Source organism: Leucopleurus acutus (genome assembly GCF_964270905.1).
Source record: "Leucopleurus acutus genome assembly, chromosome: 9".
NCBI lineage: Eukaryota > Metazoa > Chordata > Mammalia > Artiodactyla > Delphinidae > Leucopleurus > Leucopleurus acutus.
In genome coordinates this window covers 60,767,210-60,789,684 of record NC_139144.1, presented here as the reverse complement: position 1 = coordinate 60,789,684, position 22,475 = coordinate 60,767,210, and the positions used below count along the sequence as shown (strand labels likewise).

Below are 22,475 nucleotides of genomic sequence, written 5' to 3'. Positions count from 1 at the left end.
CCCAGGCCCCCAGCAGTGGAAGCGGGGAGTCCTAACCACTGGACTGCTGGGGAATTCCCCACTTTCACCTTTTAGAAAAAGATAGCCATGCATTTCTCTTGGATGCCAAAACTTAAAAATTATGTCTCTGAAGTCGTCTGAAAGGGCCATTTATAAATACAGACTGTGCAGGTTGCTTGGACTCTGATGACGTTGCCCATTCCAGAGGTTTTCTTGTGTCTCCTCAAAGGTTCGCTGAATATCAGTTCATTAATCCTCATTTAGGCCACTGGAAAATGCTTCCTTTATAGTCTGTGACACATGGATTTTCCCATTAGGAAATCTGTAGATGACATATGGCTTATGGGACTTGCAAAGGGTGGTTGGTTTGCCTTTGGATAAAAAGTAACATTCTCCTTACAGAGCAAAACCAATGCGAACGAAGAAGTAGTTAGTAGACCTGAGCTGAAAAATAGGAGGTTGACTAAGGGTTGTAATAATCTCATTTACAAACGTCACCCCCTTGGCACGCGGGACTGACTGCCTCTCCAAGGTCCACCTTTATGCCTGTGCACCAGGATGGATTTGAAAAATGGACCATCCAGATTTAGTGCTGGGCACAAATCAAACTCCAGACCATAATGGAGGGAGGAAGTTGGGGCAGTAAAGGTGTCCAGTGGCATGAGAACTTCGAATTGAAAATTCTCACCTTCATCTTCCCTTCAGGACCAAACTTCTACCTTGACATTAGAGTGACAGTTGGAGAGAAGTGTTTTGACCTCCTACTCCTTAAATACTCGTGAAGCTGCATCTGTGTATACAGATCGTGGCTGGGGGCTACGTGGACTCAGTCAAAACTACCTAGGAAGCATCGCTAGCTACCTGTAGTTTCCAGAAAAAGATAGCCATGGGTTTCCAGAACTTACTCTTTCAGCCTCACGTTCTGAAAAGTAAACAGGCAGCTGGTGTGGGTAAACACAACCTTGGAGGACTGTGGGTGTCCACTGGGCGAACTCCTGAGTATCCACTGGGCGAACAAGTTTTAGACAGTGTAATGCGCAGTCTCTGTGAAATGAGGGAGGTCTCTGTCCTCTGGCTTGCAAATGCTGGGTTTCCCATTTATTTGACCCGGGGAATCCACTGACAGGACATCAGCTTGGGGAGGATGTGTCCAGGACCTGGGTATCAGACATCTGCCCCTGCCTGTACCTTTGCTGAGTACGTGACCAGGGACAGGTCACCTCCCCAGGCCTCAGTGTTGTCCCCTGTAACGGGAGTTTGGCACAAAAGACCCGAGGTCCTTTCCAGCCTTGACACGTTATCACTATATGACCCAGTAGTGACAGCTTATAAAGGTCAAGCTTGGGTGTTTTAAAAATCAGTCGGGAGGTAAGTACAGACGGTGCGCTCAGGACTTGTAGGTGTACGAGAGAAGCACAGAACTGAGTCCAGGCTCTCAGACCTGGAAGACATACATGAAAGGGGCAGGTAGAAACCAGAGCAAAGGTAGAAGGGCAGCAGCTGAGGGAGGTGTGAAGTCAGAGCAGAAGAGCTAACAGGGGGGCCTTTTAAATGAGGCTGGAGAGCTGGGACCACCAGCTCATGGAAGGCCTAGGAATATGAGATGCAGAAATTCAAAATAAATTCTTCCTTCACTTTGCATAGAGTGTCAGGTCTTGGTATAGAAATACCATTTCCTAACTATAAACATGAAGGAAATGGCAAAAGGACAGGGAGATGGTATCTTATGTCACTGGGTTTCTATTTTTTGTTCTTTATGGACAAGGCCTTCTTCCTCCCACATGTTGGAAATGCTGGGTGGGGTGTCTTCCTGGCCTGCCCTGTCCCGGATCATTCTGGAAAACAGGCCAGAAGCAGCCCCTCAGCACCCATCCCCTCCGTGGAATTACCACACAAGGAGGCGACCCACACAGAAGCCCCTGCTGAAGTTTGATAATCTGTCTTGGAAACACGGGGGAGGAAGGGGGGAGGGGAAGAAGGAGGTCGATGCCACCATGTTTGCGTCTCCGGGTTGGTACCTTCCAGACACAGCTGTCTAACGTCTCAGAAATCTCTGGTCCGTCCTCATCCATTATAATAAAAATTCCCATCCAGACTGGCCGCAGGCAGTGCCGGCAGAACAGAATTCATGCACCTGATGATTCTGGAGTCCGATCTATAAATAGACCATCCATCACATTTCCATGGGAGCGTTTGGGCTGAGGGGGTGGGTCTGTTGTTATTTCTGTTGCAGCCTATCTGGGGACCAAGAGGTGTGGTTTATTAGGCCAGGACTGTTCCTGTTTTCAGCCTTCAATAGATATCTAATGATAAACCCTTAGTCTTGTTACTAAGCCGTGGGAAAACATCTTGTTTATCGCCGTGTGGCATTTATATGGCATCGTTCTGTTAGGCATGACATACTTACTGTAAACACAGTGAGAGGAAGCAGCTGGCACATGTAGGATTTCCACCTAACAATGCCTGTGTCCAGGGAACCCTGAAGTGGCCTGAAGAGGGGCAAGGATGGAGGAGAGGAAGGAGCCCACCACCTCTATTTTGGACAAGGAGGGAAGAAGACGTGCTATCATGTGAGCAGGTGTGTGATGAGCTTGTTCTCTGCTGGGCGCCGTAAACAGCCTTTTCCGTGTTCCGGCTCAGTTTGCACCACGGCTGTCAGGTAGATCCTGTTGCAGGTCTCATTGTTCAGGTGGGGTAACCGGGACTTGAAGGAGATGGGTATGTTCCCTAGGATCTCACAAACAGGATTTGAATTTTGGCATCTGAGTCCAGGAACCATGCTCCTATCACTAGGCAGCCTCTCGTGGCCAGAGCTGATGCGTATGAAAGTCACAGCAACAGGGAAAGCTCAAAGCCACTTCTGAAGTCAACTCTGACCAACTGAAAGGAAGCCAGTCTTCCGAGGACGTCTTTGTCACAGAACATCTGCCAGGATGGGCTGGGGCAGGGTAACTGAGGGAGCCGGCTGCCAGGCCACAGCAAGCCACCCCACATTCTTGTCCAAGGTGAGAAAATCCAGGGAGGCTGACCAAGAACAGCACGTGGGGCAGGTAAATCTGGAGGCAGTGGCCAGGTGGCCAAAACACAGGCCAGAGCAAGCCAGGAGGGAGAGGCGTGAGAACGGGAACCAGCCCCACGTGGAACATCGTAGCCGAGCCTGAGGACCGCAGGGGCAGGAACCAGCCATGGCCACGGGAAATCGGGCAACTTTATGGACCTCTGCTGCTCCTGGGGTTCTGACACTGACCCTGGGTTTAAAAAAAGCCACTGAGCAACATCCATCATCCTGGTTGGCTCTTTAATTTGTGAACTCATGTGTGTCTGCTCAGCCAATGAAAATACTAACTAACAGCAGAGAGTGCTATGTGGCAGGTACTGGTTTAAGCACTTACACAGATACTGACTCACTGAATTCTCTGCTGTGGGTTCTTTGGCAAAGAGAAAGTTGAGTTGCCCGAGGTTACTGAGTGATTCAGTGAAGGAGGCCGCATTGGAATCCAGGCTGTCGGGGCCCCAAAGCGTGCGCTCGTGGCCACGTGAGATATTGCCAAAGAAATAGAAATACAGGCGAAAGCATTGTCAAGGTCACTGGACGGTCACACTAAGACCTTGGACTTCAAGGCCTGTCGCAACACCAGGGCCCGGGAGAAGCTTGGTAACAATCATGTCGGGAATGAAAAGGACCACGAGCAGGAAAAGCCACGTTCTCCCCATCTCACTCGAGCCATTACCCTCGTGCCTGGATGCAAAAAGTCAGACTCATTTTTATATCATGCTTGAGACAATCTCTGTGACCAGGAAATTCTTGGCCCGGCAGTTTCTCCCAATTGCTTTGGTCGAGGTTTGTCACTCACGTAACGTTTCACCAGATTTAAACGCGGCCCTGATCGTTATGAAGGCCGCCTGCTATGTGCAATATGTAAGAATGCCATTCCCGGGGCTTTCAGGAAGCTGCCCTGTTCAGAAGCCAAATAGCCTTCTTACAAATCAGAAGTACTCTCATAAAACTCGTTTTTCATGTGGCCCTGGCTAAAGTTTCCACATGGGATGAAGTGTGAAACAAAGCTTTTATGGGAGATCGTCGAGATTTCTGTGAACTTACAGTGACTCTCATGACATTATTCCCCAGAGAAGAGACGTATTTTCTGTGTTGGCACATTTTCAGGTCCTCAGCTGGGTGTGGAAAGAGACGATGACTCTGTTTCCATAGAAACCGGTTTTTGCTGGCGGACCCTAGTTACTTCTTACCTTGATGACTACATCATTTTTCTGGATATCCATCCTCCTCCTCTTCCCCGCCCTCCCCTTTGAGCTTCCTCTTGGCATAAAAATGTCCATCCTGTCTGTCCATATAGCACATTAAATTTATAGTTAGAAAGGAAAACACCATTCCAATACCCAGCCCTGGCAAGCGCCTCTGTATCGCAGCGAAGGCTGCACTTGTTTCAAGAGACAGTCCTCTGCTCCCATCGCTTCCAGAATTCACATTATTGAGAGCAGGGCACTTCCCCACTGGAGGAACCCACGGTGTGATGAGCTGTTGGGGGGCCCTTGTCACACTGCACACCTTGAAGGCAGAGAGACTGCTTGTCTCTTTCACCCCCAGGTCTCCAGTATTATGGGTGAATTAATGAAGAATAAGTTCAGGCTTTTCAGCCTGAATGGGCAGTCTGTTTATTTCGGACAGCATTAGAAATCAGTACCCTCATCCATTGTATTAGAAATGCAAACTACATCTGAGGCATTTTTGTCCATGCGTTTTAGACAGATGACTCTGACCAGATGATTTCTCGCTGGCTTTGTCCATACCTGGCCATCTCTTTCAAGTCTAGACAATTTTAAATTACTGATTAAAATAATAATACCATCCAGAGTTGATATAGTACAGAACTATGTGCCGGAAATTAATCTAAGCACTTTATACATATTAAATCATAGAGTCTTCTCAACAGCCCCATGAAGTTAGCTCTAATATTTTTCCATTTTACAAATGAGGAAATGGAGGTGTAAAGAGGTGGAATAACAGGTCTAAGGGCACCAGGTGGTAACAGCAGAGCCAGAATCCTAATACAGGCACCTGCTCCCAAGTCCCTGAATTACCTGCCTCACACACAGCCTCTGGCCGGGGTCCGGCTGGTTTCTGTGGTTGTGCTAATCGGGTTTAATGGGAGATGGCGCCGTTGTGTGCGTGCATCTCACAGATTGTGGTCCCTAATGGCGTCATCGTTGTTCCTCTCATTTTATCATATACAAATTGGAGTGTGTATTAAATAAGCGTAATTACGAAGCACAAAATATGTATGTTCCATACAGATACCTGTGTGCATTATGTCATGTGATTCCATCCTTCCAGTGCACAGGGCCTCTGCCGTGGAGTCCCTTCATCCTAAAAAGACTGGCTGAGCCATGCTGGGTGCTGGGGTCTGCTGGGAGTTAGAACAGCCCAGCCTGAGGAGCCCACCCTCTGATGGCAACCTCCCAGGAGACACGTGAGGGTGACGGGCAAGACAAGTCCGCCAGCCGGCCTTGGACACACCCAGACCTCCCCCTTCCCGGCTCCCCTGCAGCTCCTTCCCAGCACCGGGCAGGTGTGATTCTCTGGGTCCAGCCACTCACCCCTCACAGGCACCTGCTTGCTGGCCAGCCCTCCTTAGCTCCTTAGCTCAGCTGCAAGATTCGAAACTCTGAGAACCTATTCTGTTCAGCAACCTGATGACAGTCGGTAATAGAGTCCAGGGCACCCTGCAGGAACTTTCTAATTCAGCAGGAGGGCCCTGAACGACTTGGGCCATTTCTTAGAAGCAGATTTGCCCACTCCACAAACAAAGATTGGCTTCCCTGGAGAATGTTCCAAAAAAATGTGAAGTGTCATGGTCCAAAAGGACACCTGAATCAGTGAAGAACTGTCTTCATACTTCCTCTCCATCATACGTGCCTGTCACTTTCACCGGGAGACGCTGTGTGTGCCCTCCTGGTGCCCCTGAGGTCTGCTTGCTGACAGCCTGCCTCCCCGTTACGTTGTAGGTTCCTGCTAGCCGACACGATGCCTTATTGGCAGGCACCAAAAACGACCTTTCTCTTCTGTTTCAGCCTGTTCTATACCCTATTTAAATGTAGGTTCAAATTGTTTGATTTGTTTCCTCTGGATGAAATGTTGGTTCTTTTAGAAAGAAGTTCTGTGAATGAGATGCTGGTGGTTAAAAATGGCTTTATGCTTGCTTCCTGTGACTTGTGGTCCAAATGATTTTTACGCTGAGACACATACCTGAAACAAGTGTTACAAACACATCTCACACTCTGATACTTTCTATTCCATTCTGTCCTTTTATTTTTTTAAATGCTGATTGTGCCCCGCAAAAATGATTTCACGACCCACTTATGAGTCGCAATTTGAAAACACTTCTGCATCGGAAGTAGGTCTTAAGAGTTGCCTGTTGCCACAGGAAACCTTTATGTTAAGTCTCCATGAATCTTGAGCAGCAACTGGAAGGCTCAGGGGAAAGGAGCCATTTTGGTCTCCTGCGAAGGTAAAATAGTGGAGCCGATGAGGAGGGAGGAGAGGGGGGATAGTGACGTCACTGAGATCCTCTCGGTACTGCAGGGGCCTTGTCGTTCCTCATTGCTCATTTTTTCCCTGAAAGAGAGCCAAGACGTGGGAACAGTAATGGAGACACTATTTTCTTGTGCTTTGGGGGTACTTTCTTTCTCCTCTCACCAAGATGGAGAGCTGGGAAATTAGGTACCAAAACTCAGAGTTAGGAACAAGCTGCGGGGTTGACTCCAAAATGAGGTGAGAGAAGTACAGAGGGATTCTTTGAAGTCTCAAGGAGAAAGGAGAAAAGGATTGAGGCATAATAAGAAAGCACTGATGAGAAAGAGGCTCGTTTTTTCTTTTCATCTTTTTTTTTTTTTTTTTTTTTTTTTTTGCGGTACGCGGGCCTCTATCTGCTGTGGCCTCTCCCGCTGCGGAGCACAGGCTCCGGACGCGCAGGCTCAGCGGCCATGGCTCACGGGCCCAGCCGCTCCGCGCCATGTGGGATCTTCCCGGACCGGGGCACGAACCCGTGTCCCCCGCATCGGCAGGCGGACTCTCAACCACTGCGCCACCAGGGAAGCCCCTTTTCTATATTTTTTTAAGAAGAGTTGGAGCGACAGATACCTCTGAATGTGAGGACAAGGAAGAAAGCTCCCGAGTCTCCTGAGAGGGGGACATATTCTGAGAAGCAGGTGTGGCAGCACCCGAAGGAGGTCGGAAACGCTGGAGCAATGCCTTCAAAATCCCGAGAGAAGACGGGCATGAACTTCAGAGGCTACCATCAAGTGTGAGGGTAGAAGAAACATTTTCAGACAGGCCAGGGAGTCGACATTTTACCTGCCGCAACCCAAGCAAGAAGTAAACAGAGAAAGAGAAAGACATGGAATCTACGAAAAAGGGATTCCCCCCTCCATCGGGAGAGGCAAAGGGAGTTCCTGGTGGTGGTGAGGAAGGGGCAGTGGATGCAGGGTGACAGCTGTGCAGCAGGCCTGGGAGGTGGATGGCAACGGGAGAAAGGGCAAGGAAGGAGTCGGGGAGGAGGGACCGCGAGAAGTAACGGGGAATAAAGCCAAACACCTGACGGGTTTGAATGTACTGAGAGAATTACACTTCCGGAGCTGGGGATGAATTCAAGTTAGCAGGACCGTGGTTCAGTTAGGAAGGCAAGCTCTAGAGCCAGACGGCCAGATTAGAACCCTTACTCTGCCATGGAAGAGCTTTGTGACCTCAGATGAGGCACTCTGCCTCTCTGAGCCTCCGTTTTATGTAAAATGAAGATATCGTAGTAGGTACCAGCCTCATAGGGCCGTTGTGAGGTTTAAATGAGTTAACAGATGCACAGCGCTTAGAACTGTGCCTGGCACGTGGTGAGCCCCAGGTGAGTGTCAGCTGCCCTCATGACGATGATGCTGCTGAGGAGAGGAGGAGGATGCAGGTGAGAAAGATGACAACAGCCAAATCGCCTATGGCTGTGGCGTTTACTAACTGCAAGGACGACAAAAATGTGATCCTAGTTTGCTACATGGCCTGGTGTCCTAAGAATGCAGACATTGAATAACAATGAAATCAAATATTATCATGAAATTCTGCTAGGAGGAGGGGGAGGATGGAAGGAGGGTGGGGAAATACCTGAAAGATCAGAATTCTTATCTTGTGTAGGGAGGTCAATAGATACCCAAAACTGAACATCAGAAAATAGCAATAGAGGCACGCTATTTAGCAATGGGGAGTAAATCCAAGTAAAAGACTCGTGACTGGTTGCCATGGGGGAGTGGAGAGGGAGAACGGGCCGGAGAGAGGGCTCTTCTTTTTCTTTATAGCCTCATAGATCTATCTTTTTTTTACTGTGTACAATGATGGCTTTGATTAAAGAGAAGAAATTTTTCATTAAAAAAGGATAATGGAGGGACTTCCCTGGCGATCCAGTGGTTAAAACTCCACGCTTCTACTGCAGGGGGCACGGCTTCGATCCCTGGTCAGGCAACTAGGATCCCACATGCCGCGAGGCATGGCCAAAGGGGCCTTCTGCGGGCCAAGTTAGTATGATTAATTAATCATACTATTAATTACCATTAATAGTAATTAATTGAATCGGTGGAAATCGGTGGTAATTGATTAATTGGTAATTAATTGGTGAAAACCATTGAGTCCAAAATGATACTTAACATGGGGAAATCAATATAAAGTGTGCCCCAAAGTAGCTATAATACAAGGACAGTGAAAATAATAGTGTGCATTTATATTTCTGTAAATTTTGCTACAGCAAAATTGGGAGTGTCGGCATAGGTGGGGGTTGTGTTGAAGTAGATGTCTGTCTATAAAATATAGGTGTTCTTTTTCCCCACCTCCATTAGCAGATTGGCAGGGAATTGTGAGTAAGCCTTATAGTTGCAGGAAAAGTAGCAACTGGGGCAAGAGTAGGAAAGACCAGCTAACACCCTGGTCCCAAACAAGTGGGAAGAGGTCCTGAGTGGGAGTGGCTTGCCAGATGGGGGAAGGAGCCGCGTGGCCGGCAGGGAATCCCCGGTCCCCTGGGAGGTGCGTTCTCCAGCAGGCCTGGGAATTATACTGAAGACGTCAAGTGGCAGGAAAGACAGGGGCTTTAAAAATCCTGTTGTGGAACGAGCAAACCTTGAGTAAAGAAGATCTAGGCATCCAGCCCAGGAAATGCAGACTCACTCTTGCATCATGTTGCCCTGATGACCCTCGCCAAGGGTCAGTTGGTCAATAACTTGGAACCCGCATCTTCCACTGGCCAACATCAGCTCCTGTTTCTTTTAGTCACCAGATTCTTGTACCCCAAGAAGGCCAAACCTAAGGATGGAAATAATGAAGAAATAAATCTGTAAGGCCAACTTGTGTGATAGGTTAAATGGAGGTTTTGTGGTCACTGTGATCATTTGTATGATTTGTCTGTTTTTAAGATATTAAGCTTATCTACTTAAATGGTAAATTGGCATCGTTTTGTTGAAATGTGTAGAATCTAAGTTTGTAACCAACACTTAAATGTGTAAGTGCAGTCTATTTTTAGATAATGTTTTTATTTATTTAATAGCATCTGAATATTTAGAAATGTTTGTTAGATAGGTTTACAGGTGTAAAAATTTGGCACTAAACCAAATACAATTGTTGAAAACCGGTGTGTGTGTGCACAGGGACGGTGCTAGAGGCGCTAACCCTCCACGCAGTCAAAAATCTGAGTATAATTTAGTTGGCCCTTCACATCCACAGTTCCTCCATATCCATGGATTCAACTAGCCAAGGATCGTGTGGTACTAAGTATTTACTATTGAAAAAAGGTCTGCATATAAGTGGACCCATGAAGTTCAAACCCATGTTGTTCAAGGGTCAACTGCATAAGTAGTTGTTTTCTTATTAAAAAAAAAAAAAAGTCCTCCAGATAGTAAAGATCCAAGCAACTACGATATGGAGTAAGGTCACGACAGGGTGTGGATCTGCTCCTTGCTGTGGGAAGCCATTGGAGGGTTTTAAGCAGGCAACTGAGATCATCTAATTTACTTTCCTTTGTTTAAGACCGTAGGAGGCCAAGAGTAGAGACTGTGTAATCTTGGCTCCCTTTCTACCACTAGAGTCTGTGAAGTGTATTCCCTCATTCATTCATTCAACAAACACATGTCTGTTGGCTCCTTAAGTGCAAGCACTGCCCTGGGCACTGTGATCATTACCAAAGGTAATGACCAAGAGCCTCCTAATACATTAGAAAGTGTTTAGTCCTGTGAGGGAGGCATTACTTCTGACTTGGAGAACCAGTACCTGTTCCACAGTTAAGGAGGAGACAGGGGAGAGTGACATTCTAGGAATGAGCGGAAGCCAGGAGCTAGGAGGTCAAGAAGTTTTGAGACTTGGCGATGGTCCCCAGAGACAACAGTGTGTCTTCCGTCGTAATCACACATTGTCAGTTCATTTAGATTGTTGTTGCTTCAGCTCGTATAAAGTGGGTCAGTACCAATTAAAGCTAATTTATAATGATAAGTCCGTAAGGCAGAAAGGCAACTCTTTGCTAATGTCCTTGCCAGAGTTTGACACCCCAGGAGAGTTTGAATTTGCTGTCACTGCAGTTATCACTTTTGCATGAATATTAATGATCTGTGTGGAAAGAAAAATGTGGCATATTGGGTTTCTGGAAAAGGTTGACTTATTTTTATCTATCTGTGTGTCACTCTGTTTATAAATACAAAGAACGAGAACCCTATAGGCACTAAAATAGGTCAGGGCCATCTTCACAGAGAAGAGAGGTGAGCAGAGGACAGAGGTGCTGGGTAGAAGCTGGAGGGGGTGAACAAGGTTTGAAATGGTCCTTGTGGCAAGTGAGGGTGAGCTTGACGGAGACACTGAGCTGGCTCCCGGGCCATGAAGTGGGCTCGTCCAGGTGGGTGGCTATGGATGTACGTGTGTACACGGACTCTGGACCCCCTTGTCTTTTCATGTGATTCATGAAACCAGCTCTGATTTTTACTTCCTTGGCCGACAACCAGGAGGAATCTTTCGGCAGTCCTGTAGAATCTTTTATAGTCCTGCCCTAGGAAACCCTACCTACTAGGTTTGCTCATTTCCCACACTGAAATGCTGTTGTGAGCTCTTGGGCCCACCCAAAGGCACTTCCCTTAGCCACTGTCCTGCCTGCCTCAGGCCCCCACGACGGGGACTGTGCAGCCGTGGAGGATGACAGTGGAAAATTCAACCTGAGAAAAATTACTGCCTGCCCGTTCCTACCTGTGACCGTGCAAGGTGAAGTGACATTTTCTTGTAGAAAGGCTAACCTTGGTGAAAGTCATTTTTAAATTGCTTAGTGACTAAGACTAAGAAGAGCCTGAAAAAAATCAACTCATGGAGCTTTTCTTTGGAACACTGGACGGCCACCACCCAGGAGGGCAGGGCCCACCCCTGCCTGACTGTACGAGGCTAGCCCTGTGCTTCCCACACACGCTCACACGCCCGCCCCACATGTGCCTGGGACTCCCTCCTCCCCAGCACTTCCAGGGCTTTGCTCTGTGTGTCAAATCTTTATCTCCCTCCATCAGGGATATTCCGTTTGAAAATAAATCAAAGAAGCACAAACTTTGAAACTGAAGACCCAAGTACCAGTCCAGTCTGCCTGTATCTAGCTGGATGACCTTGGGCACATCCCTCACCTCCTGAACCTCAGGTTCCATGGAAAACACCTGTCCCCATGCCAGGCTCACAGGAGCCACCCCACCACCTAAATGGCAGAGGGATCTCCCAACCCCTTCTGCTTCCAGAAATGCATGTGTAAAGCAAAATTTGCTCGCTCTTAGGCAGCTACAATTTTTATTAAAACAAAAAATCCAAGTTGGGGCTTCCCTGGTGGCGCAGTGGTTAAGAATCCGCCTGCCAATTCAGGGGACACGGGTTCAAGCCCTGGTCCGGGAAGATCCCACATGCCGCGGAGCAACTAAGCCCGTGCGCCACAACTACTGAGCCCATGCTCCACAACAAGAGAAGCCACTGCAATGAGAAGCCCGCGCACCGCAACTAGAGAAAGCCCGCGCGCAGCAACGAAGACACAACGCAGCCAAAAAAAGAAAAAGAAAAAGAAAAAAAAATCCGAGTAGGCACAGGTCAGGTTAGATGGAGAATTAAGTGCCAGAATTTAAGTAGCGGGCCTCCCTGGTGGCGCAGTGGTTGAGAGTCTGCTTGCCGATGCAGGGGACGCGGGTTCGTGCCCCGGTCCGGGAAGATCCCACATGCCGCGGAGCGGCTGGGCCCGTGAGCCATGGCCGCTGAGCCTGCGCGTCCGGAGCCTGTTGCTCCGCAATGGGAGAGGCCACAACAGTGAGAGGCCCGCGTACCGCAAAAAAAGAAAAAAAAAAAAAAAAGAATTTAAGTAGCAAATGATTTAAAGCAAAAGGAGGCCAGATCAAAGAAAACAGGTATTTTGGCTATCATGCCTTTGTGCATTCCTCAAATCTTCATATTGTGCCCATTAGTGCAGTAAAAATAACAGGGCTTACGGGAGAACTGAGGTTGGACAGAGCCTCAAAGCTGTGGGACTTTGTAACCAGAGCATCAGCAAAACCAGTAACCAGCCTAACAAAATAATTGCTTGGCTGAATCCCCATTGTAAATCCGCCCTGACAGTTCATCCAGCATCCCAGGCCTCTGTCCTCTGTGTTCTTGAGATGCAGATCTTTGAAGGTGTTCTCTCTTCTAAGAGAACAAGTTCCTCCAAATTAGAAATCTGACCCAGTCAGTCAATCTTTGTTTTCAAATACAAGGGCAATGTCTTTATAGTTTGTGTCCCTGTGCTGACAGCCTCCCCAGGTGCCACAACCCAGAGGAAAGGGTGGCACTTCTAGAAGCCACAGAACCAGCCACCGTCGCTCTAAAGAAGCCACGTCCATGGGGTGTTCATCTGCTTTTCTTAATTAAGGTCTTCAGGCTTTCTCTTTAGTTGTGAGAATGCTCTCCTCTGGACTCTTCAAGACGGTCAGCGTGGGGAGGAGGTGTTGGCCTACAGCAAGTTTTCTGTTTTGTGTTTGAGCGCTTGTCCCTTTCAGTTGCCAGGGCTTAGGGTAGACTTGTAGGAAGGAAAGGGTGGGAGGTGGAGAGAAGAAGGGAGAGATGAAGATGAACCGGTATTCACCACAGCGTAGTCTTTCCCTGCTAGAATCCCCAGTCAGTAGCCCTGGAGAAAGGGAGCCCGCCCGGATAGACTGCGGAGCACCTCTCCTTCTAGTTGCAAAATTCCGACTCACCGACTCAATGTTCCCCAACCCTGCTTGCTAGGAGGACACCTGCCAGCCTGTCCCCAGACACCTGTTCTGGGCCCCAGGGGGGTAAATTTCTTCTTGTGACTCCCATGCTTTCCTCCCACCTCCCTGCCCCAGTTACTTACAACTACAGGTAGGGTGTTTGGGGGTCTTTTTCCTCTTTTACACAGAGGAAACACTTCTTATAATTTTTTTCTTCAGAAACTGATGTGGCGATTAACATTTTATGGATTCTGGGTGATGGGCGCTCAGAACTAGAAGCTTGAATTGATTCCGCATCCTCCCTCTGTCTGGTGGCTGGAGCCCAGCACCCGCTCTGATAGGCTGACAGGGTGGGGCTCACACGGGGCCTCAGAGATCACCCATTAACTCAAGATCAGGGTGAATGAATGAGCGTTTCCATCCTTAACACGCCACACCTCTCCCCTGGAACAATCCGAAGGCTCATCATATCTGATAGCCTCAAAGCTGGCTGTGATGGGGCCCGTTTGACCCCTCCAGCTGGCCTGGAGGGCAGTGGGCTCCAAAGTGGGTGCGCAAGACAATCTATGAGGTGGAGGAAGGAGATATCAAATCTTTACACTTACTAAGGAAAGTATTTCTCGTATTAATATATATATTTATTAAACTATTTCATCCTCATCCTTTTATTTGCATATCTGTTTTATATAGTGATATGTCAGTACATGTATGTCATTTATAAACAGTATATTCACACACGCTCCCCCTCAGGGAGGCAGTGCCCACAATTTCTTATTGACCGGGATGTAGGAGAGGACCGAAAAGCTGGGAGACCCCTGCTAGGAGAGTCAGCCTCGCTCCATCCTGCTTTCCCTAAATGGGGGGCAGGGGGCGGAAATCTCTAGCAGAGGGCTGGCGAGCGCTGCAGATCCCTTCGTTCAGAAGTTAGTTTTGAGATGGCAGGTGAAGCAGAGATTGAAAATGAACCAGGTTGGGGTTGACTTTTCTCCTTCGAAAGGCATGAGGACATGAATAAAACAAAGCAGAGAGGGTTGGCCCACATGTTTCTGAACTAAAGCCATAACTCCTTTCAGGTTAGCATTTCCTAGGGTTCAAAGATGTGTGAAAAGAGAGGAAGAGCAGTAGGTTTCGGGGCCTCGGTTGTTTTCTTCAGAGCACTGCAGGCCCTGCTGGCAAGGTTTCCAGATATGCGCACCGAGTGGATGCCAGCGTCTGAGCTTGTGTGGCTTTCTGGGACAATAGCAACCCCTGTACCTGCAGGATGCCCTGTGGCTGCAGGACCCGCCTCACAGCTGGCGACATTTCTCCTGTTTGATGACAGGGTAGCACTTGGGGTACAGGAACACAAGCAACAGTAGACCCCCCCACTCCTGTTTTTAAAACGTGAGTACCCTCAAGAGAAAGCGAGGGAACAGTGGATGAAGTAAACTGCTCACGTGACCTTTTGCTTATTTATTTACCAAATGCTTCTTTAATGCTTACCATGTATCATTGTTCTAAATACTTTTAAAAACAGGAACTCAGTTGCTCCTCACAGCAACCTTAAGAGGTAGTAGTATTATCAGCCCATTTTACAGATGAGGACTCTAAAACTCAGAGAGGTAACATCACTTGCCTGGGGTCACACAGTTTGTCCGTGGCAGCACCAGGGCTCACACGGGCTCCCAGCCTGGGCTCCCAGCTTGGCCCCTGTAGATGCATCTGCACGTGTGTAGGTGGAGATGCCCAAACCTATCAGAATTATCTTATTTTTTGTTTGGTTTCACAACAGGCCTTTCTAAAAATAGTATTATTTTACATGTAATATTATAAATAGTATTATTACAGAAGTAGTATTATACTGTCTTCTGTTTTTCTGAGCACTTACTACGTGCAGGTCCTCCTGTGCCAGGTGCTTTATAAACATTAATTCTAATCCTTAAACTGTAAGGAAGAGATTGTTTCCTCCCATTTCACAGAAGAGAAAGTAGAGGCCAAGTAGGTTGGTCACTCAGCTGACAATGTCCAGCCAAGGCATGAACCCAGGGTTGGGCCTCGCTCGGCTTTGTTATAGGACAGAACTAAATAGAAACAGATCCTTCTCGACCCCCATCCAGGCGAGACAGTTTCACAAAGCACCCGAAGGACCTTGTGGTGTGCCGCTGACGAGGATGTGTGTGGGGGGGGCCCAGCTGTGTATGCCTGTTTTCCCCGTGCTGGCTTTCACTCGCAAAGGCATCCTGACACAGACAGTAGATCATGTGGTCCTCCTACCTGCCCCACTTGGGACTGGATGCTGCATGGTTTGCAGGCGAGTGTGTCCACAGCATTAACCCCCCAGACCTGGCCCCTTCTGATCCCGAAGAGTTTTGCAGTTTTATCTTCTGCTGGGCTTCATTAAGCCCTTGGTTGGTCTGAGGCTTTCACGCTGCCCCCAGTTGTAAACGTTGTGCGATTCCTGGTATTCAGGTTAACAAATTAGCTCAGTTAGATGGGTAAATGAGTCATTCTCACTTTCTCAAGTCCTGGTGGAAGAGCTCTGCGAAATAGTACTTATAGTTTTCTAACAAGCAATTTAAAGGACACCAGCATGTGGCATTTGTTTAAGAGTAAAACGTCCCAAACAGTGCCCTACTTAGAAACAGGTCTCCAGACTTGCTCATGGACCGAGGGACGCGGCAGAGCAGGTACCCCTGTGCTGTGTCCTACGAGCGCTTCCCAGCTGCGTCTCTCGTCTCTGGGGGCTCCAGCCAAGCGCAGCGGGGCTTACTGAAACCCACACTGAATCCCAGAGCCTCATTTTTGTCAAACTGTTTTTTCCGTACCGCCTGAGTTTCTAAACAGGCTTCAAAGCAGGCTGCTTTGAATTCTGAGCGGTAGATGGTGGAGGCCCAGCGACTCGGAGGTTGAGAGAGACACACCCCACCCCACCCCCAGAGAGCTGCCGGCACTGGAGGCCGGGAGGCAACCTGGGAAAAGGTAACTCCCTTACGAGCTAATTGAGGATGCGGCAGCTCTCGAGCCTCACAGGGCTCATTTCCTCTCGTGTAGGAAAGTGACACCCCACCTCACAGGGTCAGCAGAGGATTAAATGAGCTGATGCAGCCAGTGTGCCTGAACCATACGAGGCACTCGCTCACCTTGAGGTCCCTTCCTTCCTTCCTGGATCCTTTTAAGTGTTCGCCTCAGATGCTGGCGTCCTTGTTCCTGGCTCAACTGGCTCTTCAAACAATCTTATTAATGCCTATTAAAATGAAACCCAATAAAAATGCCAATATCTGGTGTTGAAATAATTGATGTAGCAGGGGGAGCCCCGTGGAGCACCCAGGCAGGCCCCGGGTGCAATTTAGCCTCACACCTGGGGGATGAATTTCACAACTGTAATTGCTACCATATAATTCTTATTGATGTTGTGCTGTAATTCCTATTTATTCCACGGGGCTTGTAAATGCATTAGGACTTGTCAACATATATTTTACACTGTTTATGATCTGTAGAATTATGTCCTTCAGGGTTATATTGTGCAAAAGCTCCAAATAAACGGCTGTGGACCTCGTTAAAGAAAGAGCAAAGAGGGGCTGCTTGTTGAAGTGGTTCTCCATCCCTGCCGTCCTGGGCAGAAGTCAGCACAGCAGATTTTTAATTCAGTTCTGAGCAGAGCTCTTAACCAGGATACAAGGGAATCCCCTCGTCTGTCTGAGCTGTCTGCTGCAATGGCTCAGCCCTCCCGCCCAGGGAAGGTTTTGTGTAGCTGAAAGGCAGGTGCTATTCCCTGAGGACAGGTGCGGTAGGGAATCGTTTGGTCTTCCTGGAGCTGGACCTGCATTCTGATGATGATGATGACATTGTGCCCTCAGAGCTCTGGGCATTTCTGTCCCCCTGCTCCCTAGCTTGGGGTAACACCCTTTTAGTTCTAAATTTCTTCATGGTCTTCCCAGCTCAGCTTATAAAGAAAAAGAACTGAAATTAATTCCCACCGAAGTGTAACTACCTAGTAAGTGTAAAATGTAACCCCCTCCTACAGATTTTTGTGTTTACCATGCCAGTAAAGCATGAAACTATGGGGACAGAATTCTGTCCATTGTAACGTCAGGCGTATCGTGTGTGTGTGTGTGTGTGCGCGTGTGCGTGTGCGTGTGCGTGTTGGGGCAGGGGTGTGTCTGTCGTAGTTGGTTAGTTTTGGTTTTAGCCTTCCCAGCACCTTTGCAGTCAGTCACCTTTCCCGCAGAATACTGAGTGCAAGCTCTTGCACAGCTCATTCCTCGCCATGAATCGCTGGGAAGCCCTTTCCCTGGTCTCTCCCGTGGGAAAGCAGATATGTTGCCCCCAGGACTGTCCCGGGGACTAGATGCACTTGCCGCCCCTTGGCGCCTGGACGCTCTCTCCCAGGGCAGCAGGAGCCGCCGCCGTGCGGGGCGTCCTGACAGCCCTTGTGTTTCTCCTCTGGCCCCACAGGCAGCGAGTACGACGAGGAGGAGGTGGATTACGAGGAGTCGGACAGCGACGAGTCCTGGACCACAGAGAGCGCCATCAGCTCCGAGGCCATCCTCAGCTCCATGTGCATGAACGGCGGCGAGGAGAAGCCCTTCGCCTGCCCGGTTCCCGGCTGTAAGAAGAGGTACAAGGTAAGAGACGTGCCACCCCACTTGGCGTAGGTGGCCCCCCGGAAAGCCAGGCCTGGGCCCAGGCTGCCCGCAGGTCAGTGCTGTCCCTGGTTTCTGGCCGTTGGGTGTGTTGTCCCCTTCACTGACCTGTGTGGGAGCTGTACGTCAAAAGAGAGGTTTTTTGGTGGGAGAATCATGTCTTTGATATTCTTCAGATTCATGTCAGACCAGTCAGAATATCAAATGCGTCACCTGTTTATTTGCCGAACACCTTCCGCAGCGGTCGGCTCTGCAGACGGTTCACAGAGCCCTTTTGGAAAACGCTGCAGGGTATTTACTTCCAGCTGAGGAAGCCCTTGCTTGAAAGGAGTGCAGGAGAAAAGGGGCTTTGGTATTTTTCTCACCAAACCCGCCCGCTGTAGCTTCCATGAACTCTCTGTAGGCGGCGCAGAGCCTGTCTCTCTTGGGCCTGCCTCTGGGTGTCAGGGCAGCTGGGGGCGCCAAATTCTCTACTAAGAAGACTCAAAGGGACAGAACAGTGAGGACACCCACAGCACTCAAGTGTGGGTCCAGAGGGCATGTCGAAAAACAAATTGCAAACTTTCCCATGAGGTGTTGGCAGTTCTTTAAAATCCAACTGTGAGATGGAAATGTAAAAATCAAAAACATACCTGGTGCATTTGACGAGATGTTACTTTCCCCAGCAGACTGACTGTTTTTAAAGAAAGGCTTGAAAAATGTATGGCAGCATAAGCACTTCCCGTATCGCTCCTTCTTCAGTATGTCTCTGAACACTAAAAAAATCTATTTCAATACTTTTTATACCTGCTTCTGATATAAAAGCATGAAACCCAAATGTATCACAGGTAAGTTGCCCATGATTTCACCTGATCTATATACTGTTAAATTTTTATCATGGGAAGCACAGATGTGCTTTGTTTAAACTACAGTGAAAACCCCAGGATGGAGATGTGAGGTCCCATCAGGGTGTCCTGACGCGCTGTCTGGGTATCCCAGGTGCACAGGTACATTCCTCTGGATCAGAAGGCGGCGTGGAAGTGGGTGCAGGGGTGAGAAAGCAACAAAATTGTTATCTCAGGAGCCCAGGGGAATCGTTCGACAAGCTAGTTTGTCCAGAGGACAGCTCTGCTTGCAGAGAGAGATTTTTCCCTTCTTTCTTTCTTTCAAAGTGGAGAAAGCTGGACAGGGATGCTGTCCTTGTACCCTGCCTACCTCCGGATGCACCTTCTCTCCATGCTTCATGAGAGCTGGTCCTCTGTGCTCTGCCGTCTTGCTGCCTTCTCTCAAGGGTCCAAACACTGTCTAAAGGATGTCTTGCACATCAGCGATGTTAAAAGAGAGAGCAAAGTAACGACCCAGATTGTAGCTGACCGAAAAAAACCCAAAAAGCTGGTGGGGGGGGGTGGTATAAACTACACCCTTTATGATGAGGCCTTCTGTCTTTCCCACCTCTCTTTCATTCCTTTTTTACATCCTTTTCCCCTGGTCATTTTAATTTTCTTGTCATTATACTTTGGCTTCTATTTTTCTTGAGTTTCCAGCAGTTTCCTCTCCTGCAGTTTGTCTGTGTCTAGGTTGGTGGGGCCTTTGCAGTGTTGTTTCTCCATCTGAGGCCAAAAGAAAATTGTGTGAACCTTGGGCTACGGAGGCTGCCTGCTTCAGTACCACTAACTGGCGAATGACATGGGTGGCAATTAGTGGTCCTGCTTTCCATGAGGGAAGTGTGAGTTTCCTTTTCTGAGCCAGAGTACCATGTAACAGTGCACATGGGACAGGAACAAATGCATAACTGCTTCTCCTGACCAAGTGCTTGACATGAGTGTGGTCATATTCCCTACAGTTTTAGTCTAACTCCTTCTGCTGGGAAGTTACTGGCCGCAGGGTGTACCAGGTGTTCTCTGGTGTAATTATTTCATCTTATTTACTGCGTGATGGTTGGAATGGGTGTTGGTGAGTGGAGGGTGTAATGAGCTTGGTGTGCTGTGGAGTCGGGCAGAATCCACAACTGCTGCCATCTTGTTCATTCCCAGGGCTGACTTCACATGTGTCTCATTCCCTGCCCCCGTCGGCAGGGAGTCTCTCAACCATGAGTCTCTTGGGCACTGACTGAGGATCAGCTCTTCTCACCCTTTCACTGGCATTTGCAGAACTGGGAGAAGATGAGCATCTAACTCCCCAGACTTCATACAGAGTAGGGCAAGGGAGCAGGGCCCGCAGTACAGCTAGGTCTCCGAGTTGTTTCCTGTGTTATTTCTTCTGCCTAGAATGCCCCCCTTCCCCTCCGCTCTCCTTCAGTACCTCTCATTTTCTTTCTTTTTCTAATTAATTAATTAATCTATTTATTTATTCTTGGCTGCGCTGGGTCTTCGTTGCTGTGCACAGGCTTTCTCTAGTTGCAGTGAGCGGAGGATACTCTTCATTGCGGTGTGCGGGCTTCTCATTGCGGTGGCTTCTCTTGTTGCGGAGCACGGGCTCTAGGTGTGCAGGCTTCAGTAGTTGTGGCACGCAGGGCTCAGTAGTTGTGGCGCACGGGCTTAGTTGCTCCGCGGCATGTGGGATCTTCCCGGACCAGGGCTCGAACCCGTGTCCCCTGCGTTGGCAGGTGGATTCTTAACCACTATCCCAACCAGGAAAGTCCTGAATGTCAGTTTTATTTAAAACCTGAGTACTGAATAAGACAGTAGTTATCAAGTTCTCAGCATGAGGAAAAGTTCTCACTGTAGTGACCTTCCTTGTCCTATTGCAGCTTAATTCCCTTTCCCCCTTTCAGAGACCAGAGGATTTAATAAGTATTTCATTTTCAAGTTGCCTAACATTATTTATTTTTGTTATTAATATTTTTGAAAGACCAAACTCATTTCAGGGTCTCTGCAATTCGGAGTTTCAGTGAAGCTTTTTAAGCTCCTCAAGTCTTAGAAAGTGAAGTTTCCATTGCTGTCTGTGAATGAACAGATGGGGGAAATCTTACGTCTGATTAGAGCTTGTACTAACATTTGTGATAAGCTGTCCCATGACACTTGTGGACATTTTAAATCATAGCAACAAAGAGAAAGAGATGGTAAGGTAGTTTATTGTAGGCTCTTTGGCCAACCCTGGAAATGCCATGTGTTTCCACACATGCAACTGGCTTCCTAATTTTTCCAGAGTAATAAAGCTGACAAAGTGTCAGTCCCATAGCCACGCACAACACAGTGTTGACATTCCAGCTGGGAACTGACCACGGAACCTGTTGGAATCAACTCAACCCTGGGCGTGTCCTTCCCCTGGTGAACTCCAGATCTGGTTTCATGTTGGAGTGGCTTCGGCAATTTCTGGTTTCAAACCTTCCCTCACCTAATTAGTTATTTAAAAAAAAAAAAAACAAAGAACTCGGGCCTGGATGGAATATCTAAGACCTGGTCCTGTTGGAGTTGCTATATGCCTTTTTGTTTGTTGTTCAAATGTTTATTATTTTTGGTTTCCTCTCTTTTCTGACAAAGCGTGAGTGGCACTGGGGCACAGGGGTAGCTGGATTTACAATGATCCATCTTGCAACAAGTTCCCTGTGAAAGCGAGGACATGAAATGTTTTAGTAGTGCTTCATCCACAGAAATGTTTTAGTAACCCTTCATTCACTGAGGTACTCAGTGAATATCTGTTGAGCTAATAAATGGAATATTATTAAGCAGGCAGATGTAAATTACTAAGCATTTGTGAGTCAGGAGACTTCCTACCATAGTGTTACTATTAGAAAGTTGACAGTCTTTTTCTAATGATCATAAAACAGTTATTTCCTCCCCATCTCCCTCCCTCCCATAGCTTAAAACAATGCTTATCTTTGTTGCCTGGCTCCAGCTAGGGGGCTCTCACCTGGGTCTCTCATGCCACTGCAGTAGGGTACCAGCTGGGGCTAGATAACACAGGTTGGCTTCTTTACCCATGTGCCTGGGCCCCTGATGGGATGGTTGGAGCAGCAAGGGGCTGGCAGGGCGTATCCACCCATCTCTGTTAATGGGTCGGATTCTGCACCGTCACTGCCCTCCCCACATCCCAGCGCAGCAACCTCCTACTCCCCAGCATGCCTCTAGAAGACCAGTGAAGTGCCTCGTCGCCCTGCAGGCAGGGATTAATGCAGGGATGACAAGGGCTGAGGGCACAGAAGGCCAACAGCTGGACGTTCAGGGAAGAAGTCGTGTCTGTCCTTGTGGTTCAACTCACTGGACAGCCCTCAGACTCAAAGCATAGACAGCTGGTTGCTACTTGTCACCCCTGGGTTCAACAAAGTCAAGAGGATTCTCTTCCACAGGACTTTTGAAAAGTATTAATGTGCACTGTGAATCTCCAGTAGGGAAATATAAATAGTAATAACCACTGAACATATTTTGTTTCATGGCAACTCTCAATTTCTTCCAGAATGAGGCATGCTCTAACAAATTCATTCATTCACAGGCACTAGTGGAGCAGCTACTATGTGCCAGGCACGGTGCTAGATGCTCATGAAACAACTGCAGTTTGTTCTTATTCTTTGGGAGCTCGATAAGGGCATCCTATGAAGTAGAAGATGGCTATGTTGGAAACCTTTCGTTGGGCACAGGACTGGCCTCAGTGGGCCTAGATTCAGAT

The 22,475-nt window shown here is 48.2% G+C and overlaps 1 protein-coding gene across 1 annotated transcript in view; it reads left to right on the top strand.

Annotated features, from left to right (window-relative positions):
* JAZF1 (JAZF zinc finger 1) overlaps window positions 1-22,475 on the top strand; it is a 337,583-nt gene that overhangs the window by 312,405 nt on the left and 2,703 nt on the right. Inside the window, exon 4 of the mRNA XM_082846108.1 lies at window positions 17,704-17,873. Within this exon, the coding sequence (XP_082702234.1) occupies window positions 17,704-17,873 (170 nt within the window). The remainder of the gene's footprint in view (window positions 1-17,703; window positions 17,874-22,475) is intronic.